This window comes from Artibeus jamaicensis, unplaced genomic scaffold (assembly GCF_021234435.1).
Source record: "Artibeus jamaicensis isolate MK-2021 breed Jamaican fruit bat unplaced genomic scaffold, CSHL_Jam_final contig_384, whole genome shotgun sequence".
NCBI classification, from domain to species: Eukaryota; Metazoa; Chordata; class Mammalia; order Chiroptera; family Phyllostomidae; genus Artibeus; species Artibeus jamaicensis.
In genome coordinates, this window is record NW_026521810.1 from 2,163,723 (window position 1) to 2,191,561 (window position 27,839).

Consider the following 27,839-nt stretch of genomic DNA (forward strand, 5'->3'; position numbering starts at 1 on the left):
AATGAATACAGTGGGAGCAGAGACTTGAAACTTTTTTACTAATGCGTATGGAATAGAAAGATGTCCCTATTCTGCTTCTTTATTAAAACACAATGAGTTTGATAGCTTGCAAATCAAAAGTATCAATCAGTTATCTTTCATGATTGTATTTGCTATAGCAAAAGCAAGTATCAATCACCATGCAGTTAGTGAACAGGTAAATAGTAGTTATAAATGTGCAAAGATATGTTTAATTTTTAGTGATTCTAATATTTTTCATAAAGGCAGGCATGTATTTTACTTCTGGATGTAATTATTTAAGCTTTGACATAAAGTCTAATATCTTTGATAATTTTTATGTAGATTCCAAGCCATTTTCTGTGAACTCCCCAGAATGTTAGAATTATCGTGTTATTAAAATGTAGATGTAACAATAATACCCCCACCCTTTTCTTCTTGTTGATTTATTTAACCAAGGAGAATTGAGTTTCATGGTGGCCTATGGTAATGGGGGGATGAGGTGAGCAGTGAGGGAGAAAAAGAGGAGTTCTGGGTACTCAGAGCAGTTAGCCATGTTACCACAGAGCATCCAGCAGAAATTCTAAGATTCTCAATTCCTGGGCAAGCATCCCATTGGCTGCCCTGCCCACAAAAGTGCAGGACCTCAATTTTGATGGTGACCTGGTTTTAATCTTGACTCCTACCTTCGTCTGGAAAGTGCACATTGGTGTTTTGACCTTTTTATAAAAATATGAAGAAAATAAATGATTCCAGATCAAGAATCTTTATAATAGCAGTCAATTCTTGGTGTCTTCCTGTGTGGAAGATGTGTCCTGAGCCCTCCTAGGACAGTCCCTGTGGTGCAGATGGGAGCACAGCCTCGGCTGCTCCATGGTCTCGAAATGCCAGCTCCATCACTTATTGGTATCTCTTGAATCTGTTAAATAGTTTAATGTATTTAAAAGTGCTGAGGACAGTACCTGGCACGTAGTAAAAACTCTTCAGAATCAGTATGAGCACGCTTGTGGACTTAAATGCTTATGGAAATCATGCAGAATGCCCAGGTCTCACAGCTAGAGCCAAGAGGGAGCCCTCTGACCTCCCACATTAACATACTGCAGTCACTGATAACACCTCTCTGAAACGCTTATCCATGATGTCCTTTTGCTTTGTGGTAGGTGACAACAGCAGCGACTCAGACACAGATGCCGGGACCACCGTCCTCAATTTAAAACCCAGAGCCAGGTGCTTCTTGCCAGACCAGTTCTCAAAGAAAGCCCCCCAATCCTACAAAATGGAATGGAAGAATGAGGTAGACAATGATTCCAGCCCAGGGCAGCCCTGCACACCCCCAGCTCTCCACAGCAAAGAGGGGGCCACGCAGAACCCAGGTGTGCTCCAGCAGCCCCTTCTCTCCAAAGGCCAATTTGGCCAGGTGCCGGAAGACAGTGTGACTAAAGGCAACCGACCCAAGCCACCTCCCAGGTTGGTCCGAAGGGCGTCAGAGCCTGGAAGCTGGAAAGCGCGCTTTGGGAGTGAGAAATCATAATTGAAACGGTCAAAGCAGGCCTGGAGAGGGACAGTGACTGTCTCAGTACAGCTGTGATTATTACTCCAAAACCTGACACACGGGAATCCATTTCAAACCCTCTATGTGTCTAAATCTACTCTTTGCGTGGTGGAGTCATGCCTCTGGTTCATGGGACAATTGCTTACCCAAAGAAGAGGAAAATCAAAGAAAAAAAAGACCCATAGATTGTCTCTTATGACTTGTTGCTAGCAGTTGTAGTTTTTGCAGGCCTGAAGAAAAAAACAATGTGTGCCTTTAGAACTTGAATGACAGAACTTGACATTTTTAACACACCCTTGTTGGTGAAAATTTTAATATATACATATGCCTCAAATTTTATTTATGAAAAAATGTGTGTATCTGTGATCAGTTTTTAAGTGAATGACACTAAATATACTCAGAGCATCTTCCTTGTGCATAGAAGGCAGCTCCTGGTGGCTGGTGGGCCATCTGCTAGAGTCCAAGTGTTTCCAGATCCTCAGCTGAACAGCAATATGGTAGCCTGGCTCCCAGGGTCATATCAGAGGTCCCATTACTCCTATGGAATAATGAAAATCAGCTGGTTTTTAATTTGTTCCTCATTCTACCAAGTGTTGAATGACATATAGATGCCATCACCTCTTTTATGTTCAAGTGATGCAAAAAGAAAGGTTGTGCGGATGACACCAGTTTGTGATGTGACAGACTGGTTGGCAGCTTTAGATAAAGTTCTACTGTGGGGACCTCCTGTGGCATGTGGGGAGATAGTGTAGCACACTCTGAAAACATGTTGGCAGGTGTTACAGTGTGTGATACTGGGAGGAGAAGGAAGGTTGCTGTTCACACCCATCTATGACCACCCGCTTCAAAATTCTTCTGTAGAACATTCTAGAACTTTGAATCCAAGTCAGGATCTAAGCAGACAAGATTGAAAGTTTGTATAAACAGTATTTCAGTGCTTAACAAATTGGTTAGAGTTCAAGTTTTGAATTTTATATGGGTAGGAAGCACTCTGGAAAATGGGCATTCTATTATTTTGCACTAGTCTGTAAATTTTTTACCCTCCTCCCCAAGTAAAGTGGTAACTCAGTTCTTCATATAAAAATGGATTCTACTCACCCAAGTACTCTTTAAAAGTACCTCAGAAGGACAAGCAGTGAAACGTAATCATTAAAAATGATTTGAGTCTCTGTCTCTTACACTATAGATTTATTTATTGGTCTGTTATTTTTTTCTGGAAAAGAACAAAAACAAACCTTCTTTAAAATTTGACTGGAGCAAGATTCTAAATTTCTGGGTTTAGACATGAAATTAAGCCACTCATGTAGTTCCTTGAATTCAAACTGGAAACATAGCAAAGGACACAAATGACAACAGTGTAACTGATGAAAAAAACGAATAAATTTAAAGACACAGTACTTAGAAATCCTTGGCAGTGCTTTTCTGTCCCCTGCCTCTTCCCCCCACTGATGTGGAGAAGCAAATTTTCTAGCTTTTATTTTAATGTTCTAAAGTCTTCTAGATTGCTAGGTGTGAGACAGAGCAGAATACACATGCAAGATACAAGACTTACAAAGAATATAGTTTCCTTCCAAACTTTCCCTAGTAGACAATGGAAAGCAGTGTAGACACAATTTAAAACTACAAGCCTGGGATTCTGTGCCAAAAATATTAATTTTAAATGAAAATATTTATATAAAATATGTATTACATGTGCTGAAAATTAAAACTGATTTACTTTACAATTTTATTATAGGAATATGATTCATCAAGAGATGCGATATGCTTTTGAGACTGCGAAGAGTAAATTTTGTGAAATTAGTATATGAAATTTAAAGAAGGCTGAAATGGAAAATGACCTTAAAAAATGTTTTCTGATTTTTCCTGGTGTTCTATATAAGGAGTCTAACTCTCTGGAACTGAAGGAGAATAAAATAAAATTTTTAATAAAACCACTCCTCAAGTTGATAGACCAAATTCAGCTTTTACTTATTAAAGTCAGATAAAAAAATTTCATGACTGTGTAAATTTTAAAAATAGAAACATGTAATTTTATTATCAGTATCAATTTTTCTTATTGAATGATAAACAATGAAAAATAAATTTGACTTTGTTTAGCCTTTTCTCTATACTTTTTAATGAAATTATTAAATTCTATATACTAATGAAGGAGATAGTATGAAGTTGAAACATTTGAACTAAATATGATAATCTAAATTTCAGTTATATAGAAAGATCCCCAAACTTTAGTGATGACTTCCTTAGTTGGAACACTTCATTCAACCAAAGTTCCAATGTGACTATAGAACACTGATGGGTCTTTGATGTTTGTGGTAACAATTTTGATTTTTACTGCCTGTAAGTGAAAAGTCAGGGCTTATTTCTTTATATATAATTCTAAGGGCCAACTATTAGAAATAGTTATGCCAGTTAGCAAACAACTAGAAGTTGGCTGTAAAATTGAATACTTTAAAAAATCATGTTTTGTGTACTTGCCTCCAAATTATCTGGATTGAAATTACCTTTGGTTTTTGCTAAACTTTGAAGTAGGGGTACACTGTTCTACCTGGGGGTAGGGGCAGGTGACAATTTACATAAAGAGCCTAAGCAGCACAGTTATTCATATGTCTCAGTGTGTTTTACATTTGTGGCACTAAGTCATGTTGATGTTAAAACTGGCATTTCATAATTGTGAGAACTGTAACATCTTGTTAGTCCACAGCTTGCACTTGACTTTATTCTCTAAGGAGTGATTATTGTGCAGCTGAAGTGGTTGTTGGCATGATCTGCTGAGGTCTGCACACTGGATATTGATTCCCTTTGTCAACTTGAAAAAGAAAGGCTCCTGAGTCAGAACAGTCTCCTGAACTGGGGTTTTTGGTTAACTTTTCTTTTTAAATTTTGGAATAAAATAGGTAGCTTGGTGGTACTTTATATCCCGCATTTTAACCAGACCTTCTCTTAAACTCACTTGTAAGGCAAGCAAGAGCTTCACTGGGTCAGTCACTGCCACTGATGACTTGTCCCTTCAGTTTTTTCCAATACCACCCATCTCACATGTGAAGTGACTGACACCCTCAAAAGGGGTCAGCCATTTCAGATGTGTGGACATAATGCCTACATTATTTAGTTTCTAAAATGTTGCACTGGCACATGATTTTCTGACCCCTTTGGTTTTGTTCTCTAATTTTGTCCATATTTTGAAAATAAAATTCTACTTTACTACTTTTAAGAATAATCAATAAAATGTGGGTCAGTTCTCTTACCTGTATGGTCAGGGAATGAGTTTTTCTGTATTGAGTTAACACATGCACTGTAAACAAATTTTTAGTATAAAGAGCATATTATTTTGAATGTTCAGAACCTACTTCAGGACTTTTCAATATGTCACACAGGTTTACCTCTTCCTCTCAGGTATCTGGTTTAAGTCCTTACCTTTAGCTCGAAGTGGCTTGGTGAAGGTGCTGTGAAAGTGACCAGAAGAAAATGCTCACTGTGGTCAGTAACCTCATCACCTGTTACTACCAGACGTTGGAATTCACAGAGCCCTGGCCTGTGCTTCAGCCTACATGGCACAGACAAAGGCAAGCACGGAACACCCATCACATGTGCAGCAGAACACACCTATCCCATTAGGTTCACTCTGGATAGTTTACGTAGTTTCAGTTTCATTCAGCAAACTCAGAACAGAGTTCTGGTAGGTGAGCTATCATAGAAAAAAGTCGTTTTCAGTCTGGATAAGAACCTGAGTCCTAGCTATTCAAAATGAAATAGATTCTTCGGTAAGCCTGAAGAAAGATCATCTCTTATCTCACATGATAAACTGTAACTATTAATAGGTATTTTAACTAGTTCTGTCCTCCACAGTGTATAATTTGGAAAATGAATTTTTATTTACCAGTATGTAGTATATTTTAAACCCACAGTGATCAAAATACAGTGCTTTGTTCAACCATGATGCTTACAGTCCACTTTTATGCCATTTAAATTATTAGTAATTAACTCTACTTCCATAGTGTTTATAATGATTGCTTCCCTCCAGGAACAACACAAACTTTTTGAGAATATCCATTTTCAAAATAACAATTGGCACTGTTTCTTCCAGCGTAGTGAATTATAGAACAGCGGATATTCTGTAACTGCTTTCATAACAGACAGCTATCTACAAAATGGTGAGTTTAGACAATATGGGAAAATAAGACATCTAAAGTAAAATGTTTTAAAATAGGTAGTACTTGTGCATCTGATTACTTAGAAGTAAAACATGTTATCTTGAAACTATTTCCTTGCCATCAGTGTAGAATTTCAGATTATATATGTATTAGTATACGGTTAGAAAAGACAAAGGCTTGTTTTTTATTAAGATATGTTTTAGCATACTATAGATTAGAACTTTCAAGCACTTCAGTACCCTACTTTAAAATATACATCAGGATGCAAACAATGGCTTCTAAGAATTAATAATCAGAATAAACATTTCATTACAATTTTAAAAGATTTTATTAAAGAAAATGATTGTCATGTAACTGGCAAATTTTTCAGAAAAAAATTAGAACTGAAAAATGTTTCTTTTTTAGGTTCTAACCCCATGATTCTCAACTCTGGGTATACATCATAAACACTAGATATTTTAGAGCCTGGTTCCGCAGTTCCAAGAACAGCTGCATTACACACACACACACACACACACACACACACACACACACAATCCTGGTTGGGTCTGTGGTAATCTATTTCAAGACTTCTTAAAGAACAAAGTGATCTGGGGAGATCACCATGCTGGCTTTTACTATGTATTCCAAAAAAAAAAGCTATTCTCCCATAAGCAGTTGACCAAATGCTTGAAATGTCCCCTAGCTTGAAATGCCTCCCACTCCCAACGGATTTTTTACAGAAACATCCTCAAGAAAAGATAGATGCCTTCTTAATGTTCTAGAGAATTCCCATCAATGTCCACATATGTTCTCTGCCAGTTAACAAAGGATAGGGCAGAATGTGCTCCACTCTCATTAAAGGTCTTTCTAACCTTACCTCACTTAGCTTTGCCTAGAGCAGGCCCAAGTGTTGTTACTCAGGGGCCCTCCAAGAATCTCTCTGCAGCCACACCTTAACAGTCGCCAGGATTTCTGGGTTTTGCCCCCTACCTACTACCTTCTTTCAGTGCCCAGGACTACTTCCCCCTCATGGTCCTCTGGTTTACTACTCCAAAGTCTAGATGGCTCCCTTCTTGGCCTCCCATTAATATTTCTTGCTATAGCCAGAGGATCCTACTAACACACAAAAGGACCAGTGGTTCTCCCTCACCTGCCAGAAAAGCTCACCAATGGCCCAGAGGATGAGCCCTTTCAGGTCTAACCCTGTGATTCTCCACTCTGGGTGTGCATTAAAAACACGAGGCACTTCAGAACCTGGTTCCCCAGGTCCAGGACAGGATCTGGGCAGCCAGGGTAGAGAACCACTGACTCTGGCCCCTGCTATTTGCTTCATGCATAACTCCAGACTTCCCTGCTCCAGGCCATCGTGCCTGAGAAGTGGAGCCCTGCACATTACTCTCATGGCCAGGCATTGCCTGTTCCCTTTCTGCATACAGCTCATACCTTTGGACATGAGGGCAGAGATATACCTCCCTCCCCTCTGTTGAAAAAGCCAAGCATTCTAACACTCCACACTCTGAGGTTGTTTCACAGTACTTACCAATTATGGTTGGCATAATGTTGTAAGAGTGCCACTTCCTATATAAATTTTTCAAGTTAAGTTCAATGCCTCTAAAGATTACATATAAGAATTAAGTTGAATCACATGAAACTGCAGATATTTTTGACTTACAAAAATTACAATTTCATGGGGCTCAAGCTAATACTTTGGAAAGGATTACAAACGATACTCAAAACCATTTAAAAATCAACACAGATTTTAATTGAGCAGATTTAATATCCCTGAGGTCATATTCCATAAACTGTACAAATATTATCCATTACAATAGTGATTTTCAAACTTTGCTGTATATACAAAGCAGCTGAGTGTCTTGTGAAATGGTCTCCAGCAGGTCTGAAGTGGGGCATCTGCTCCAGGAACCCTGACCCTGCTGGTCCCAGAACACACCTTGAATAGCAACAGCACATCAGACTAGTAAGAGGAGCTATGACAAAATATTTTTTAAAAAATCACCTGAACAAAACACAGAAACTACCAGTGGAGGATAACAAAAACATTCCTCTACTCTCTAGACTAAGATCAGTCTTTGCTTAACTGTAAACCCTCATTAAGTTTACAGGTTTTTATTTAACTTTGGAAATAAAGTGCTATGATTTATCTAGGCCATATTTAATGGCTTCTAAGGAATTTGTCTATTTCTGAGAGTGAAGAAAAGACAATTTTTAGAGAAATTCTTCTGAAATTCTACTTTATTACAAAAAGCCTTGGTTTATTGGCTTTTGAGCCTAATTTCCATGATGAGTTGCTATACTACTAAAGGGCAAGGTCATTTTATATCATACTTCAGTCCCCTCTAAGGCACTAAGGACCTGGGTTGGCCAAAAGGTCTGTTTACTTTTTTCCATAAAAGACACATTTTTCATTTTCACCAATAACTTTATTGATTTGGGTATTTGAGTATGTTGGCTATCTCCTCACATGGTGTAACAGTGATTGTTCTCAGTTATTGTCTCAATTTTTATCCCTATCAACTTCAACTGGTTTACCTGACCATGCAGCATCACCTAGCGAGAAATCTCCAGCACAAAACTTTGCAAAACACTTTTGACATGGTCCATCAGTCATAGCACCTTCTCTATACACCTCACAAATCTTTTTTCGCATTTCAGTTGTGTTTTTACCTTTCTTGAAATAATAAAGCATAATACTCTGAAAATGTTGATATTTTCTCCCATTTTCTTACTTTCTTTTTTAAGATTTTACTTATTTATTTTTAGACAGAGGGGAAGGAGGGAGAAAGAGGAGAGAAACATCAATGTGTGGTTGCCTCTTGTGCGCCCCCTACTGGGGACCTGGCACGAAACCCAGGCATGTGCCCTGACTAGGAATTGAACAGGTGACCTTTTGGTTTGCAGGTCAGTACTCAATCCACTGAGCCACACCAGTCAGGACTATTTTCTTCCATTTTCAATTTTAAAATGGCTACACACACAAAAAAAACACCAATCTTGATGTTTTTCTTTTTAAATGTATGCTGTTATAACAGCTGTCACAATACAATCTAACCAAATTATTTCAAGTGAAGTTAAAGATAACTAAGCGCTACTAGAGCCATTTTACAGAAACCAAACAAACTTTCTGGCCGACCCAATATAAAAGTTCAGAATTACAACAGAATAAAAAGTTTATATTTTTCTCATAAAGAACAATCTTCAAATTTCCAATCAATTTGTTATCATAAGTACTTGAGTTTACCCCATATGCAACTTCTAACACTAGAGAAATATTTTTTTCTGCTTAACATACAGGAAGTACTAAAATTATAAAAATTTAGGGTGTTAAAATATTATTTACAATTATATGTGCTTTGGGGTGAAAGCAGGAATAATACCCTACTGAGCTAATTAAGGTTGACAGGAATGTGCATTTTGGTAGTTTGTATGAGGAAAATAGAGGGAGCTCCTAAATAATTTTTATTAATAACTGATGTCATCCCAATGGTTGGGATGTGCTTTACAAATGCCTTTGTGCAAGCCTGTGCTAATCTCATTCTGGGCCCTTCATTCCTTGGGCACTAATTCTGGAATGGCAGCTCAGTCTAGGACCAGGAAAACGCACACCAAAATGTGTCCCTGTAGACCAACATAGGCTCTTCTGTGATAGTAAAGGTAATGATTTTCAACACAAGACACTCCAGAATTAAGTCCCTCCAGTAAGGTATGACACCTGACACTCTCTTATTCTTTACAAAATGTTATGGGGTACAATGCTAGTAGCTGGGGAAAGTATAACACATTTGATTACATTTTAACCAACAGTACAAACTGAGTTAGCTACCAATAAAACCAAATCTTCCTCTGGGTTTTACTCTAATCGAATCCTTTGTCAAATTCCATGAGGAACTGCAAGTGGTACTTAACCATACACAACAGATATCTGGCCTCACCTAGGCCCATGTAATCAGTCTCAGGGGTGAGAGTGAACATCTGATTTTTAACCAGGTCCCCAGGTGGAACTAGCATTCATAACCTTGTTATGACTTGAGGAAGTGACAAACTAGCTTTAATAAAGCAGCTTCTTCAATCTCTAGCATTTTGACAGTAGAAAATCTCCCTTTTCGCTTACACAATTGAAAGGAACCTGTATCCTAGCTGATCAGCACTAATGTTACCCTATTTTTATTTGAAAGAAAATACTTGGGTCTCTTCCCTTCTTGCACTTACCAGGTTCTCTCATCCCATCACTATCTTCTTATCCTGTAGCTGGTGGCTCTTTTCCCCTTGATTTATGCTCACTGACCCACATGAGAAGAAAAGACTTTTAGGTATATATTTAATATGTTCCCCTTTGGCAAGGCTCTGACTTCTGCTCATCCACAGGGCTGAATGTAGAGCTGGAGGCTGACTGGAACTTGAGTGGAAATATGTCTTCACTTAGATCACCCACCCTTTACAAAACACCCTTCTCACCTGGCCTTTGCCCCTCATTCACCACCTTCAATTTTGCTTCTTTGTGTTATCTAAATTCATTCTATTCACTTTTTAATCTATTGGTCCTATCACCACCATAGCGAGGTTTATTTAGTGACATTATAAAAACAGCCACCAAGGCTAATGCAGCCCCCAGACAGGGTGGGCCACAAGGACTGACTTCCTGGGCAACTCCAGAGAGGATGGGGGCCATGACCCGACCCATTGCCGTCACTGATTGCCCCAAGCCTATGAGGGTGCCCCTGGCCTGGGCCCCACCCATGGTTAGCTGGAGGTCTGTAATGCAAGTCCTGCCAATGGCCGTGGAGAAGGCCAGGAGCGTGGAGGAGAAAATGACAGTTCCCATGGTGGGGGCCATGGAATAGAGTAACAGGAGCAGGAAGGTCAGCATACTGGAGTGCAGCAGGACCCTGTGGGAGTTGTGCCTGTACAGCCGCAGGATGGGACCCAGGACCAAGCCAGCCAGGGCCCCCAGGGTGCTGCTGTAACTGATGAGGTAGCCTGCCACCACAGGCCTCACTCCAAAGCGCTCCTTGAGAGCTAAGACAAAATTACTATGGTAGAGCAGGGCTGCCATGGCCATCAGCAAACGCACTAGAAATACGTCCCATATTTCAGAAAATATTAGGCTCTTCATGTCCTGCAGTGTGGATATGACTTCCATCCAGGGTGGCCTGGGGGTCTTCTCACTCACCACGCTCCCAGGGCTAGGGTTTGCCTCCTGAACTTCATGGTCTGTCTTTCTCAAAGATGCATAGTTGTTACCCAATCGCAGGCTATTCTTTGTACTACTGACTTTTATTTCACTCCATGGAAACAGCCAAACAAGACCTGTTAAAATGGCACCGTCTGTTAAAGTAGGCTGAATTCACTGAATTCACACAGCACTACCATGGGGGAGAGAAGAAATAACTAGTATTAGATTATCCTGTACTTTTGTATTAGCAGATTTGCTAATCTCTATTTTTGAATCCAGTTTTTAACCATTTCCATAGCTACTTCTATTCCATTTCAGTATCAAAATTCTGCAATTCACCTAAGAAAATAACCCATACCTACATAATATTCACTATTCCCACCTCCCAGCTCAGGAACCTATGAGAGTTTCCCATAGCCCATCATTTCATACCTAAATTCTTAGACTTCGCATTTAAATTCCTCTCTCATTACTTTGCTAATTTTCTGATGATCCACTACCCACCTACCCAACCATAATCATCACCCATCCAAACACTGAATATTTATGCTAAATCCTGAATCCTGTGCTAAACATTAGAAACAGTATATTAACAAACAAGACAAGGCCTATACAACTCTGAACCCAAAGTACTTAAACATAAGAGGGGGTAAGGACACACAAACAGGCAATTAGATTCCAGGGTAGGCGCTATGCAGGAGAAGCACCAGATGCTTTGGACAGAGACAGCTTTGGCGTGAAGGGCAAGGGGGCAGGGAGGGGGGTGGTTAGCTAAGGGGGGTGGCTTGACACTAAGGTCAAGGGGGCATCTGCTTGAATCTGCACTCTTACAGGTTTCCTGTTGAGACTTCTGGGGGTGCTCTTCTCATCAACCATGACATACACTTGACACAGCAGCTCATACCTCAGTTCAGATAATCCCACCTCTGCCCTCATGTGACTGGCACATTCCTGCCTTGGCTGTTTTATTGATCTCACACGATCCAAGCAAGTAGAATGCCCCCTTGCCAATTTATGCCCCAAACTTTCTTAAAAGTAAATAATAGCGTGCCATCCTAGGATATCTTTCCTAACATCCCTGTGTGGTTTTTCAGTCCTCAAGGACTGAAGTTACACCTCAACCTGTGGCTGGCCGATCAGTGCTTCATGCTGTTTTATGATACAAAACAAATCACATGAGAAAGCAGACCCAGACTTTTCATTTGTTCTTATCTTCAAAGGGCCCTTGGATATGTCACAGGATCTTGTTAAAAAAAAGTGAAAGAACTGTCACTGATGCACAAAAAAGTATAATTAAACTAATAATTAAAATGATAATGGTGATAATAACTAACATTTATTGAGTGGTTATCATATGCACAGCAGTGGAATAAACTGCTTATATAAACCTCTTATAGTGCTCATAACAAGTCTATGAGTTTTGTTATTCCCTTTTATAGTAGAGGAAACTGAGACAGCTCATCAAAAGCCCACACTGAGAAGTGGCAGAGCAGGAATTTGAAGCCAAGTCTATCAGACTAGTTTGAGTTCTTAACCATGACAAAAACTAATCATTGATAAAAAGATATGAAAGCCCTCTTTCAGAAGTAGCAAATCAAAGCAAGGACATAAGAAGCTGAAGGGATAGATAGGTAGGAGAAAATAACCGTTCTTATCAAAGAGAAAAGTATGACAACATGGAATGAGGAAAACAGCCTTACACTATGCTCAATGCACTGGAAGGCCCAGTGCTCTGAGACGGTCTGCTGTCCAGCCCCGATCCCTCTCCTGCTCCTCCCCTGCCAGCATCTGCATCTGCCTCAGCCTGTTGACCCCACAGCTCTTAAGTGGGAAAAATCCCTATTACTTTAAGCAACTGGAGTTGAGAACATTTGCAGCTGAATGTATTCCTAACTTGGACCCATTCATATATTTAGGTTAGGGCAAAATATTAAACAGTGCTATCATTGCAGAATCCAAAATAGAGCTCAATAGTCATGTTCTTTGTTTATATACTGACGTCTACGTACTTCACATTTATGTACTTTTCTGTATATGGAAAGGTACCTGGCTGCATTATCCAAGTCATGGGTTTGAAGCCATTTTCTTTTTCTTTAATATTTTGTTTATTTATTTTTAGAGAGAGGGCAAGGAGAGACAGAAACATCGATATGTGAGGAAAACACCAATTGGTTGCCTCTCACATGGTTCCAACGGAGGACCTGGCCCGCACCCAGGCATATCCCCTGACCAGGAATCAAACTGGCAACCCTTTGGTCTGTGGGACAGCACCCAACCCACTGAGCCATACCACTCAGGACAAAGCCATTTTCTCCAGAGTTACACTGATCCATCAGACCTCTCCTCTTGGCTAAGATTAAACTTCTGGTAGAAAACAATACGGTATTCCTCTGAGAATAAACTTTCCTTCCCGAGCCTGATATCCCAACCCAACATGGAATTCACCACTCAGCCAGAAGCCTTGGATATTAAGATTCAAAAAGTTGTAGTCAAGGCCCCGGCTGGTGTAGCTCAGTGGATTGAGTGTGAGCCTGTGAACCAGACAATCGCGGTTCAATTTCCAGTCAGGGCACATGCCTGGGTTGCAGGCCAGTTCCCCGCAGGCCAGTTCCCAGCAGGGGACACACAAAAGGCAACCATACATTGATGTTTCTCTCCCTGTCTCCTTCCCTTCCCCTCTAAAGATAAAGAAATAAAATATTTTAAAAAAAAAGTTGTAGTCAAGTACATCATTAAATTTAGAAAAACTGAACAACATAAATCCTCCTGTTAATAACGTTGTTTACATAAGGATTGGCCATGCACCAGTCTCTAGGCAAAAAAGTTCATCCTCTTTGCTTTGAGCAACTGTCCCATCATTCAAGGAGTTCATAGTACTGTATGTATTCTTTGTTTATTTTTTTTAAAGAAAGAGAGAGAGGGAGAGACACTGACAAGAAATATCAATCTGCTGCTCTATTTATTTATGCATTCACTGTTTGCTTCTTCTGTGTACCTGACCAGGGATCAAACCTGCAACCTTGGCATATCAGAACGATGTTCTAACCAACTGAGCTACCTGGTCAGGTTCCAACATGTATTCTTTCATTTATCAAATACTATCCAACGTTGGCTATATATGCCTGGCCTCTTCTGGGCAGGTGGGCAGGGATGATAGCAATGAGAAAATCTGAAACCTTTGTGGTTTACTTTCTAATTGTGTGTGTTAGAGGAGAAAAAACACATTAATAATGTTTCAAAAGAACTATGAATATAGTTATTTTAGACAGTATGATCAAAGAAGGACTCTTAAGGAAGTAAATATTTGAAACCTGAATGATATGAAGAGCCAGTAAAGAAATGTGGGAAGAATACTACAGGTAGAAGAAGGAACAAATTACAGTGCCCTCCCATAAGAATAAGCCTGGCATATGTGAGGTGGACCAGGAAGCCACTGTGGTCCAGGTACATGGAGGAAAGCAAAGACAGGGCGAGTTCAACACTGCAGGCTGTGAGACAAGCACGTGCTTTAGCATGACAGGCACACACTAGGAGGGCTGCAGCAGCAGCTGGTGTGGTCTTTCATTTTTTAATAAAAGCCTGCCTATTGGAAGACAAACAAATTATAAGGAGATAAAAGTAAGTACATTAGACAGTATGAATGAATAAACCAAATAATCTTCTTATGATTAAATGGCAACTTACCAGCATTGAGAATGAAGACACAAAAACAGATGAGGCATGTGAGATAAAATCCACCATCTAGTTCAATAAGATAGCCCCCGACCATGGGGCCCAAAATGAAGCCCACACTAGATGCTGTATTTAACTGTCCAATGACTAATGGCCATTCCTTCTCTGGAACCAGATCAGAAAGCAAAGCCCTTGAAATAGAGAGTGTATGTTTAAAAATACCTGCAAGGAGACAAGAAACACATTCAGTAACATTTTCCAGATTAAAAGTTTGCTTCTGATCCAGCACTTCACCTCTATCTCTGATGGGAGTTCTAATCCATTTTCTTTGAACGTTTAAGGCCAGCAGGTTCCATGAACCATGACTGGACTACCGGTCTAGCCCTATCATCCTGACTGGTCACCTTGTCACTGGTAACCAACCTCCTGATTCCTCAGCTTTCCCAGCTCTCATGATGACGTCCCAGTGTCTCCAGTTCTTTCTGCTATCCCAGTCCAATTCATGGTGATTTCTATATAGAAATTTATCATTCATTATTCATAAACTCAGGGAATACACATCTTCTGCATGCCTACTACAGGTCCAACATGGACTTTGACCCTGGGGTAATGCAAGGAACAGGGAGGGGAAAAAAAAGACCTACATTCCTGTCTTCAGAGAGAGCCAGCACACCTATACAAAAGGTGGTAATTGCTATGGAAAGAAACACAGCAGGGAAGAAGGACAAGCAGAAATACAAATATGAAAATAATCAATATGATAACATAGTAGTCATCTAATCAATACTACTGATTTTCTACTAGTAAGAGGCTTCTGAAATTGCTGACTAAACAAATTAAAAGCTGAGATATTACTTAATAAGAGATTAAAGTGTATGTGACAACTTTATATTCCTCATACTACTTCTGCTGATGCTTTTGACTTATATGTACCAAATCAATACTTTCAAATACACTGGTGAATTCTGGTGACATAGGTGCCCACTATTCTGATCAAGACATAAGTAGGTCCTACTAATAAATGATGCTGGCAAGTTTGAGTCATTGCTCCTATGCATAATGGGACACAGTGGTTTCCAGTGATCTCCTTGAAGGAATCACTGCTCTGCATATGTCTATTCAAACCAGGTTATTTTATAGTAATATAATCTTCCACATAAATCTCTACCCATTTTGTAACAAATATAGGTTCTATTTATCTCTCATCTGTTTCTTTTGAATTATGAACAGCCTTACCATTGACTGGCAGAGTATATTATACAGCAGCAGGACAACCTGTCCCCCAAACCAAGAACATTAAATTGACCTGGTCATAGGTGCACATGAAATAGCTATCAATTGAATTTTGTGTGTGGCAGTGGGGCTTGTTAGGATGATTAACCACATTTAAAGCAAAGGTCTTCACAAACCATTTTATTAAGTAAACAACAACGAGCATTAATTTTGAAAGGTGAATGCAAAACACCTGTTCATCAGGGTAGCACAGTCTGAGAGTGCTCTAAGAGTAAAGTGAGAAAGAAACAAACTCCAGGGCTCTGATACTAAGAAAGGATGAGAGGGAGTAAGAGCTTCCCTAGTAACTACCTACCAACCTCACCACCCAGCACTCACAGGTAGCGTTGCAAAGATGAAAAAATATGTTAATGAATGGACAAAATGAAAGCTATTTCAAAAACGGTAGAAACATTCAAGAGTAGTCTGAGACAAAACTTTCGCACAAGCCACTACATCATAACCCTAGTGTCCCCCACAAAGTCACAGGCAGCTTTATAGAAGGCCATAGGAAAGCTACAATGCTCAGTATCAATTTGTGGTCAGGAAGCCCAATTTCAAAACTATAAGCTCACTGAGGACCACACAGTAACCACAGTGCTGGTTAAAGACATTTAACAAATTCTTCCTAAGAGTGGAGAGAGACCAGAAGCAATGAGCTAGATGGACCCTACCCTACTGTAGTAGCAAAGCTATACATACTGACAGATGTCAAGGATGCCAGGCTCTACCAAGTCTAAGGATTAAAGCTCTGGACAGGTCAGCAGAGCTTGACCGATGCTTCATGCTCAATCAACAGTGCCTGCTGGAGTTATAGATCTAATTTGTATTGTCATTGTGCTCCTCTTTACTTAAGTTCTAATCAAAAGGTATTGGAGAGCAGGATATTTACTAAAGAAAATACAAGAAACAAGAAGCACTGTATATAAGACAATGACTTCTTAGTCCCCTTGAAAGTAAGCACCTTGGGACCTCAGTTCTCCCAGAGTCTCTTCCACTGCTCATAACACTCTGCAAAATCCTTTGTTGGAATCATTATCATCTGTCCTATCATATTTTCCTAAACCTCACTGACGGTTTGAAATCTCTTCCCTTTCAAAGGGAAGAGATTTTTTTAGTTTTGGGAAAAGCCTAAAGTCACTGGGCACCAAATCTGTTCATTGGTAATGAATTGAATTAAGCCATTAGCAACTGAAGCAAAATGTTCCTTCTGTTCTGGTAGCAGAAGCTGCAGAGTGAATCCCAAACACAGCAGTTTTTTCACTATCCAGATCAGCTTCCAGTTCTCATACTGTCAAGTTGCCAATCTTTGCTGACTTCAGCCTGTACATATTCGATATTCTCAGGTGTTCTGCTTGTTGCAGACCTTAGAGAATGTGGATCACTTTCAATAGATTCTCGACCATCTTTGAAGTGTTTGTACAATATTTTTATTTGCACTGAACTCATTACATCATCACCGAAAGCCTCCTGAATCATCCGAACAGTTTCCGCAGAGGAATGTTTCAGCTTAACAAAAAATTTGGTAGTTTTGTTTCCCTCCTCACTCATTTTGAATGTGACGGCCACACAGTACACATGCTCACTAAATGGAGTCTACCAACCCCACTGACTAGTATACTGAAGTTGTCATTGTTCACACTTGCACATTCCAGTCCACTCTCCTGGGCTGCCAGGTTACATTGATGTCATGCAAACCATTCTTGTTATATTAACAATGCTGGACTTTTTCTGGACAGACCTCATACATATGCATGTACATATACATATACACATACACACATATATAAGTGATTTATTTTGAAGGAAAACACAGAAAGGCGAGAACTCACCCACAGGGACTCTGCCAAGAGCAAACAGGAATACGTTGGTAGATGCTCCAAGAATAAGATAACCCAAGGCACTAAAGAGAATGCACACCAGCAAGGAAAACCGCCTTCCAACCACATCACTCCAGCAGCCCTGAGGAAGCAGGAAACACAAAAAGCCCTTTAACTCACTTTTATAAAATCACCACCATGAAAATGTCCCCCAAATGCAATGCAAGGAAAAACAGCAGGGAATTTGGGCTAAGATCCTTAGATGCTCAATTCTATTAAGCCATTTGTCAGAGTAAATTATTTTCTCTAGCCTTCCACAGTTGAGTGGGGAAATACAACATGGTTTTCTTCATCCAAAAAAGCCTAAGATACCAAAGAAAGCATCTGTGATGATCCAGAGGCTAAGAATGGCTGGTGAAACAATGAAGCATAATTTTTAAAAATTTTTAAAAATTACTGATACTCAGAGAGTAAGGAAGGGAGAAGGAGGAGAGAAACACTGATGTACGATGTATAATTCTGGTTGCCTCTCGCATGTGCCTGGACCTGGGACTAGGCCTGCAACCCAGGAATGTACCCTGACCGGGAATTGAACCAGTGACCTTTTGCTTTGCAGGATAATGCCCAACAAACTGAGACTTATCTGTTAGGGCTTAAAGCCCCATTTTTTTAAAATACATTTTTTTAAGCTTTTATTTATTTATCTTTAGAGGAGAAGGGAAGGAGAGAGGGAGAGAAATATCAATGTACAGTTGCTTCTCGTGTGTATCCTGCTGGGAACTGGCCTGCAACCCAGGCATGTACCCTGACTGGGAATCAAACCACGATCCTTTGGTTCTCAGGCCCGTACTCAATCCACTGAGCTACACCAGCCAGGGCTAAAGCCCCATTTTTATATTCATTATCACTTTATGTATCTCAATTCCTCTGAAACCACATTTAGTTTAGAAATTCGGAAAATACTGAAATAATGAATATAAAAATACTGCAAATCTAAAAATAGTATTTCTAACAAAATATAGTATAGTGTATTTTTGTAACTTGTTTTTCCACTTACCAATAGATCTGGAACATCATTCCATGTCATTAAAAATCTGTTTTTTCTTCTGTAAGAGTGGCTGTTCTTTTCAGTCATGACAACCATGAATTTTATTATTAATTTTGTTAGTCCAAGTGATTAAAATGATTTCTCATTACTCCAATGTGAATTTCTTTGATTACTTTTGAGATGCAACATTTCTCACACTATTGCTTTCTTTTAGTTTTATTGATATAACTAAGATATAGTACTGTATAAATAAGTTTTAAGGTTTACAGCATGACTTAACTTACATATACTGCAAAATTACCCTAAGTTTAATTAACATGCATTTTCTCATATAGATATACATGAAAAATTTTTCATTGTCATGAGAACTTTTAGAATTTATTCTCTTAACAACTTTCAAATAATCAGCAGTTACCTAGTGTCATCATGCTGTATGTTACATTCTCAGTACTTCCTTAATATAACTCCAAGTTTACACCTTTTGAACACCTTCACTTAATTTGCTCACCCCTGCCTCAAGTAACTGCAAATCTAATCTTCTGCTTAAAAAATTCATTCGAAAACGTTTGTTTTTAAATCCCATATATAAACGAGATCATTTGGTTTTGTCTTCTTGTCATATTTTACTCAGCATAATGCCCTTAGTTTTATCCATGTTGTTGCAAATGGCAGGATTTCCTTCTTATGATTGTGTGTATGTGTGTGTGTGTATGCAATTTTCTCTAACTATTCGTCTCTTAATGGACACAAATTGTTTCCACATCTTGGCTATGGTAATGCCACAGTGAACATGGTGTGCAGAGATCTCTTTGACATGGTGATTTCATTTCCTTTGGATATATAACCAGAAGTAGAATGCTGGATCATATCCTAGTTCTATTTTTAATTTTTTGAGGAATCTCCATACTGTCTCTCACAGTAGCTGCACCAATGTGCCTTCCCACCAACAGTGCATGAGGGCTGCCTTTTCTACACAGCCTCAACATAATTTCTCTCATGTTTTCAGTGAGAGCCATTCTAACAGGTGGAAGGTGGTATCTCGTTGTGATTTTGATTTGTATTTCCCTAATGATTAATGACATTGAACACATTTACTTTTTATTCAGGTCCTTTATCAATGTTTTCTACATGGGTTATTTCTTTTTCTGCTATTTGCTTGTATTTTGCATATTAAACCTTATCAGATATACGCTCTGCAAATATTTTTTTTCCATTCCAGAGTTGTCTTTTCATTCACAATGTGCAGATTTCTTTGTAGCTTATGCTGTGTGACCTTGGTGAGAGCATAAGTGATGACTGACTTCAGACATGCAAACAATAAAGGCTCAAATACAACAGGAGGCTATACACTGCACACATGGTGGGTACATTTTGAGTACCCAAACTGGGTAACAGGGCAGGCTGTGCCACTGGACTCTACAGGACACCTACTACAGTAGGCCACTCTACTAAGCCTTGGAGACACTGCAGCTCTACCTAATACATAGAAACAAACCCAGGGAGGCTGCCAAAATGAGGAGACAAAGAAACATGGCCCAGTGAATTAACAGAACAAAACTCTAGAAAAAGAACTGAAACAAAATGGAGATAAGCACTCTACTAGATTACAAGTTCAAAACACTGGTTATAAGGATGCTCAATGAACTTAGTGAGAACGTCAATATCATAAAAAAGATCCGGTCAGAACCAAAGGATACACTAATTGAAATAACAATTTATAGGGAATCAACAATAGAGTGGATAAAGCTGAGAATCAAATTGGTGATTTGAAATATAAGGAAATAAAAAATAACCAATCAAAAGAGCAAGAAGTAAAAAGAATCCAAAATAATGAGTGTCAGGAGCCTCTGGGATAATCATTAAGCATATAGCATTCATATCATGGGAGTGCTTGAAGGAGATGAGAGAAAGAAATTGAAAACCTATTTGAAAAAATAATGAAAGAAAACTTCCTTAACTTGAAGGAAATAGACATACAAGTAAGGTAGTGCAGGAATCCCAAATAAGATAAACCCAAAGAGGTCCACACCAAGACACATCATAATTAAAATGCCAAAGGTTAAAGACAGAGAATCTTAAATACAGCACAGCACAAGAGCAGCAGAAAGTTACCTACAATGGAGTTCCCTTAAAACCGTTGACTTCTCAAAAGAGACTTTGCAGGCTACAGGGGATTGGCAAAAAACGTTCAAAGTGATGAAAAGCAAGGACCTACAATCAAGATTACTCTATACAGCAAAGCTATCATTTAGAATCAAAGGACAGATAAAGAACTTCCCAGACAAGATAAAGCTAAAGGAGTTCATTACCACCAAACCAGTATTATATAAAATGTTATAGGGTCTTCTTTAAGATCAAAACTATGAACAAAAAAATGGCAAAAAAATACATACCTATTAACTGAATCTAAAAAGCAAAATAAACAAATGGAACAGAATCATAGACACAGAGAATGTTTTAATGGTTGCCAGATGGGAGGGGGGTTGGGGGGCATGGGCAAAAAAGGTGAAGGGGTTAAGAAGTACAAACTGGTAAATACAGAATAGTCATGGGGAGAAAAAGTGTGGCATAGGGAACACAAGAGCCGAAGAACATATATGCATGACCCACAGTATGGACAACAGTGTGGGGATTGCCAGAGGGAGTGGGGGTTAGCTGGGTGGAGGGGGGTGAAGGGGAAAAACTGGGACAACTGTAATAGCATAATCAATAAAATATAATTCAAGTAAAAAACAATCTGACAATTTGTTTTCTTTTTTAAAACATATTTGACATGCAAGCCACTCTTGGGAAGCACAATACAGTACACTGTCTTCACTAACAGTGAGCCCATCAGCCAGCTATTTAGACCAAGGTCATGGTTCATCAATCTGTGGTACTAAAGTGACTGTTCTGTTTGACCTGCCTGGACTACTGGACACCACAGTCTAAGACCAGAGTAGCAGAGTGGATTTCATAAAGGAAAGAGAAGAGAAGGATCAGTTAAGAATTCTGAATTTCAAACAACTGAGTGGGCAGAAATAGGAGCAACAAGCTTAGCTGTAGGTCTTTCTACTCCATGCTACAGATACATAACCACCACTTCAAATGGCTCCTTCTGTCTATACATTTAGGTTTTAAAATTAATAATCTATGTACTTCAAAACACATAACTTCAGAGTCCTAGAAGCACAAATGAATTTGATTATTGTCAATTAATTGACATATATGAAAAAACTGGTAATAGTAATTCTTTTTTCTAGTCAAAGTCAGCAGGAAGTCATGGGAAGAACGTGGTACAGGTTAAAAAGTGTGCTCTCATTTTGACTCAGTGTGTTCTTTTAAGAAGTCTCCTCTAAGCCAATGGCTTCTCAGATGTCAATGGAGAAAGAGAAATGACTGAAGGAACCTTCTTGATCTAGTGACACTATATATCCCAATCACCTGGATATCTACATTTGGTAAACCTCCTGCCTTTGATTTTACCACAGCCATGCTGGATGGCACTCAAAGTATATGAATATGCTTTCTAGACACGTTGCTAGATGGAAGATAACTTACCACCACTGTGCTAGAAAAAAGCTGCAGAATGCCATAGGAGGACCCTGCAAAAAAAAAAAAAAATCAATAAAATTTGACTAGACATATCATAAAACTGGATTAATGGCATAACGACTACATAGAAATTAACAGAAAAACACTAGGAAAAAAGTTCATTTTTAAAAAGGGAATTACCCCACAACTTTTCTTCAACTAGAAAATTTTGTGTTACACAGGAAGAAACATCATACAGTCCTTTAAGATGTGATGGTGGTAGTGCAGGAAGTTTGCAGCTGATTGAAGAATTGCCCCAATTCTTTCTCCTCCATGGTGTGACTTCTGTGTTGGTCTCTCACATTAGGTTACAGGTTCTTACAGGCAGGAGTCCGCACTTGTCTTTTAACTATACAAGTCAGCTTCTTGGAGAGGCTCAATAAGCCCCTGTAACAGCACTGCTGGTATGAGGCATGGGAATAACACTAAATCTCAAAACTTCTTAGAACAGAGGCAGTCCAGGAAAAGATGAATCACATTTGCTCCAGTGTAATATTTTAAATATTCTGAAAATTCATCTTATACCATTTTCAATTTACCTTTAGATAGTGTTAGCTAGAAGACTATTTTTGTTTGTTTGTTTTCAGGCACTTACTTCAGGGAATTTAAAATTCAGCACTCTTAAAATGTGCAATGTAATCACTTACCTACAATTCCAGCAACTGTTGGACTTGCTCCAAGAGACTTAATGTGAACGTTCAATAAAGGGACAACCATGCTGACACCAAACAAATCCTAAATAACAAAACACTTATTAACTCAAATTAGAAACAAAAGTCTTGGTGTTTTTACAGTGGTGATCCTAATTATACACTAATTTTCCAAGAAAAAAACACTGTCTAAAACTTTGAGAAAATAAATCCTAACTGTATTCTATTATGCTATACTCAACAGGTAAAAGTTATCAAGGATCCAAATACATTAGTTATAGCAGCTGCTACCTGTAAATGAGTAAACTACTCTGATCTATAATCCACATCCACTTTAACTTTAGCTTCTTTGTAACTGATATTTAATATTCAAGGAGGATATGCTACCAGAAGCTCCTTAAATAAGAAAACTAAACAATTTTTGTGGGTAATGAAGTGGGAAAGGAGGTAGGAATGATGTGTATTTCTTGATAAGGCAGCACATACTTGAATTTGAACATGAATTTTCTCCTGCAGTTGGGGAAGATAACTAATTTGGGTTTTGCCAAAAGTCATAGAAAGTGCATGCACTCTGGGATCAGAAAGACAGTTCCCAATTCCAGCTCCACCATTTATTAATAAATATGTGTGCTTGAAAAGTTTATTGAATGTTACCAAGCATCAGTGCTGTCATCTTTAAAAAATGAGGATAAAATACCTGCCTGGTAGATATACAATGTGTATTGAGAGATACAGCGGTTGAGAAAAGCTCAAACACATTTTCTCTTCAGTTCTGAGAATACGTACTGATCCTTTCTTACTACGGATTCTGAGTTAACAGATTGCTAATTTTTCCTTTAACTATTGTGGTTCTCATTATTACTTCACTTGGGTACTGATACAACTGGTTTAGGAGAAGAAAACCACATAGTACACACAGAGTTTTTATTAAATAGTTACCCTGAATTCATTTTCTTGTAATCCTGGTTAAACAGAAATACTTGAAAACAGTGTATTTTTTCAGCCAACAATTCATCTTTTGTTCCTTGCTTCTCTTGGTAGCTGTAAAAATTCACCTAATTACAGAATCATAAACTTCCCAATACACTTTTCAGCGTTTTATCCTCCAGGGTTACATTTTTAGATGGCCATGTCTTTAATATCCAGTAATCTTAAATAACTTACAAATTTACACTACCAGAACTACAACTGACTATTTTTATTTTAATATTATAGTAGTCCTCCCTTATCCACTGGAGATACATTAGAAGAACTCCAAGTGAATGCCTGAAACCAGAGTACCAAATCCCATATACATATTTTTTTCCTATACACGCATTCCTATGATAAAGGTTAATTTACAAATTAGGCTCTGTAAAAGATTAACAATAACTAATAAAATAGGACAATTATAACAATATACTGTAACAGAAGTTATGTGAATGTGGTCTCTCTATAAACATCTTGTTGCACTGTACTTACCATTTTTGTGGTGATGTAAGATAATTCAGTTCCTATGTGATGAGACGAAGTGAGGAGAATAACGTAGGCATTATGACACAGTGTTTTTAAGCTACTGTAATGGTTACTTGAACAAAAGCACTGTGCCCATCCGCTAACCAAGCAAGAAGGCTACCAAGTAACTACAGGGAAGGTACTGTACACAGGTAGGTCTACGGCAGGGAGGCACTGGTCTACAGCATGGGGATGATTCATGTCTAGGACTAAAGGAGGTGTGACATTGTGAGATTTTAAACAGCGTGCTATTTAAAATTTATGAGTAGTTATGGATTCATTCTCAGTCTTTTCCCCGACCATACACGGGCGTGCACACACACCCGCCGCTCCGCACCTTTCCTCCCCCTTTCTTCTCTCAAAGCGCATTACTTTTACTTTCTTTATCCTAAGTTCCAAGAGACTTCTTTTTTCTTTCTTTCTTTTTTTTTTTTTTGCCTGGGCCAGCTGTTTTCCAAACCCACGCAGCCCAGGGGGCTCAAGTCTGACACGGCTCATTTCTACCTCTGTGACTTTCTAAATAAAATTTTGCTTGTGTTTGAGTCTTAGATCTGAATTTTTTCCTCAGCCAGAATTCAAGGACCCAGGTCTAAAATCTGGTGCTTTTAACCGTTAACACATCTCCCGCTCCAGCTGCAAGAAAACCCACTCCCCCTAACAGCGTTAGCAGCCTGCACCTGGAAAGCAGCCCCAGCACTAACCAAGAATCCCACCAGGTACACGCAGAGCAGGAACAGACGGGCTTCCTTCGCATCAGGCCTCGGAGCCCCCGTCTTGGCCCCTATCCCCGGCTCCCGCCGCCACGGTTTGGTGCTGCCGAAGCCCACCGTGCACACCCCAGCAACTCCCGGCTCCATACCAGTAATAACCCGGAGATCGACTCCCATCAGACCCTGCGAGAGAGGTGGGCGCGACACCACGCCAGCCCCGCCCTCATCGCGCTTTGCGGCGTGCGCTTGCGCAGAGGGGGAGGAATTCTGCTGGCTGGCGCCGATTGGCTGGCGCGGAGAGGCCGTCAGGCCTTGCGCTGTGTGTGTGGGCCTTGCGCGGTGTGTGTTCCTAGCCGGAAGCGGACCCCGCCCCCTTCTCCCTGCCCCCCCACCCCCTACACCGGCGGTGCCACCACCTCGTGAAGGATGTGTGGATTTCTGTGATGGCAGTGATGATGCTCTGTTTTCTTGAAATAAACACTGTATTGTTCCATTTGGTGGACTGAGGGAATTGTACGAGCTTCGCCTCAGGGACTGGGTCTGTCAATGTAATAGCATCCGAACTTGTAGAAAAGTTTTATGAGTTTATGTGAGTCTAATTTAGAGGACATACCTGGAAGCAAAATCTCAATGGACTGAGAAAAGACTGTGCAGAATGGCAATTTTGCAGCTTATTTTATATAGTAAATCAAAAAAGAAGCTGTAAAGAAGGTGGTAGATTAAGGGGACCAGAGAAAGCTAAGGGAGGGAGTTTTGTTACAGAAAACAACTCAGCTGCTTTCGGGTGTACAGAGTGGAAGTTTATTTTCACACAGAGGAGTCAGTCTCCAAACTCTGGGCCCCAATCAGTGGGAAACAATTGTCTATATAGGTTGAGGGGCGGTCTGCCACTTGGCTCCAAAGCAAGAAAGCGGAACTGCTAATAAGAGTTAATACGAATTTCTTTGTTCTTACTCCTCAGTTACTTAGTTACTTGCTCTCCCTGATGCTGTTGACTCAGCTGCGAGTCCCCTCCTTGGCAGGCTATTAGCCATTACATTCATCCTATTGATTCAGCAGCTAGCTCCCCTCCTGGGAAGGCTACTACATTGTCTCTAGGACCGGAAAAGTAAGAGGGAGACATGGACACTTATTTTCCTTTGGTGGGTACAGTATAGTTAATAACAGCACACAGAGATGGTATGGGGTGAACAAGATAACCTTTGGGGGCAGGGGTTCTGTGATCTGCTCTGGTGCCTCAGATGGGTCTGGAAAAGAAAGTTGCATTGACATTTCAAAGGTATAGTATCCTGGATGCTTAAGAACAATGAGCAGAGCTCACTTAAGGTAAAGATTGACCTTTGCTAAAAAAGCTATAGGCCTGGGACATGACTACTCTCTATGACTGACCAGTCCAGTTAAGGATTTATAATCACATCATCTTGTGTGTTTACTTTTTGGTCAGTGAGCTTGTCAGGCCTGCCATGTGGGCTCTGCAGCTTGTCAGGTTTATCAAAAGCCCCATTTTTTGGTTCACAAGATCATCCTTGGTGGCAACTAGCTTCAGTTGTAAGTTGCCAAGACTTAGGACACTAGTTGGCTGTGAGTGACCTAGAGTAAGTTAATTTAGCTCCCCCTGACCCCTGCAAGATTCAGTTGATTTATGTGAAAAGCAAGAATAAAAAACATAGTCTAAGTTGTGAGAATTCTACAAATGCTTACTGAGTGCTTTGTCTGGTGCTGTTCAAATGTGAATAAGACAGACATGGCCTTTGACTGAGATGAGGGTATCATTTCCTGGAGTAATAATAATGAATATACACTATTTATTAATATAAATAAACATGATAAATTAGAATAATAAAGCATGATAAATAAAAGACTAAAACAACAAATAATATTGTGACAAATAATGGAAGACAGCACAGTCTCAATGTGGAGACTGATGAGTGAGCTGTTTTAGAAAAGCAGCTTGGAGGAGATGCCATGTAAGCTGAGTACAGTTAAAAGGAGATATTTGTGGCTGAAAATTTATGAACAAACTTAGAGATCAGATCAGAGAGGTAAGCTTGGGTACAGATAATTTAGGACCTAAAAGGCCATGGAAGATCTTTGGGATTTCATTCCAAGTGCAGTGAAGGAATTAAGTAATTCATGACACCAAATAGTGTAAATAAATCACTCAACACAGCACCTGACACTTAGTAAATATTTAATAAATATTAATTATGGTTAGTAGTCCCTTTTTCTTGAGGTATTTATTCCATTTGCTACTTCTCCCTTGCTCTGGTATCAAGACGAGTTAGTTTTTACTGAGATTTTTAATGAAAATCTTAATTTAGTTGTGTACGCTGCTGACATGTGATTGGATCCAAGATGAAACTGGTAGTCTTAAACCAAGCCACTCTTACCTTTCCTTGCCAGTAGAAGTAGTTTGTCCTTCTATATCTGAGGAAACTAACCTCCTTGTGCTTGAAAATCTTGTGATTTTCTTATATGGTGTAGATGCCTTGAAGGGGGATGCACATGTTTCTCAAGACCCATCCAAACTGCCTGCAGTGGTTACAATAGATAAAAATCTCAATATGCTCCAGGGGGCAGATAGACACTAAGTGACCTTGGAAGAAATTGGTTACACACTGAAATAATTGAAACACTCTACTAATATATAATCAGCAGAGACCTTGGAGATGTCTTGATCTTTTGGCAGTTTCCTTACAACCAGTTGATTGAAGAAGAAAAACTTAAGAC

General features: G+C 39.4%; 2 protein-coding genes across 3 annotated transcripts in view; one reads left to right on the plus strand and one right to left on the minus strand.

Annotated features, from left to right (window-relative positions):
• Nucleotides 1-2,798, plus strand: part of SLC9A2 (solute carrier family 9 member A2) — a 111,928-nt gene extending 109,130 nt beyond the window's left edge. Inside the window, exon 12 of the mRNA XM_037143392.2 lies at nucleotides 1,158-2,798. Within this exon, the coding sequence (XP_036999287.2) occupies nucleotides 1,158-1,528 (371 nt within the window). The 3' untranslated portion in view covers nucleotides 1,529-2,798. The remainder of the gene's footprint in view (nucleotides 1-1,157) is intronic.
• A 2,165-nt stretch (nucleotides 2,799-4,963) lies between these two features.
• On the minus strand, nucleotides 4,964-25,308 carry MFSD9 (major facilitator superfamily domain containing 9). 2 transcript variants are annotated; one of them, XM_053664562.1, is made up of 7 exons: nucleotides 25,101-25,189; nucleotides 24,367-24,398; nucleotides 22,903-22,990; nucleotides 22,223-22,266; nucleotides 17,647-17,776; nucleotides 14,555-14,764; nucleotides 4,964-11,004 (listed from the first exon to the last, which is right to left on the minus strand). In XM_053664562.1, the coding sequence occupies exons 2-7, from the start codon at nucleotides 24,367-24,369 to the stop codon at nucleotides 10,214-10,216; spliced, it is 1,266 nt and encodes a 421-aa protein (XP_053520537.1). In that variant the 5' UTR covers nucleotides 24,370-24,398; nucleotides 25,101-25,189; the 3' UTR covers nucleotides 4,964-10,213. The 2 variants fall into 2 exon arrangements, with proteins under 2 accessions (XP_053520537.1, XP_036999285.2); XM_037143390.2 differs by lacking the exon at nucleotides 24,367-24,398 and having other exon boundaries at nucleotides 25,101-25,308.
• Between the last annotated feature and the right edge of the window lie 2,531 nt (nucleotides 25,309-27,839).

Excerpts from the sequence above, each read along its gene's own strand:
- MFSD9 (XM_037143390.2), bottom strand. The coding sequence starts at position 25,286 with ATGGGAGTCGATCTCCGGGTTATTACTGGTATGGAGCCGGGAGTTGCT. Across the intron at positions 22,267-22,902 it reads AACAGTTGCTGGAATTGTAG|GGTCCTCCTATGGCATTCTG; the intron begins GTAAGTGATTAC and ends TTTTTTTTGCAG. Across the intron at positions 14,765-17,646 it reads TCTTGGCAGAGTCCCTGTGG|GTATTTTTAAACATACACTC; the intron begins GTGAGTTCTCGC and ends GTCTCCTTGCAG.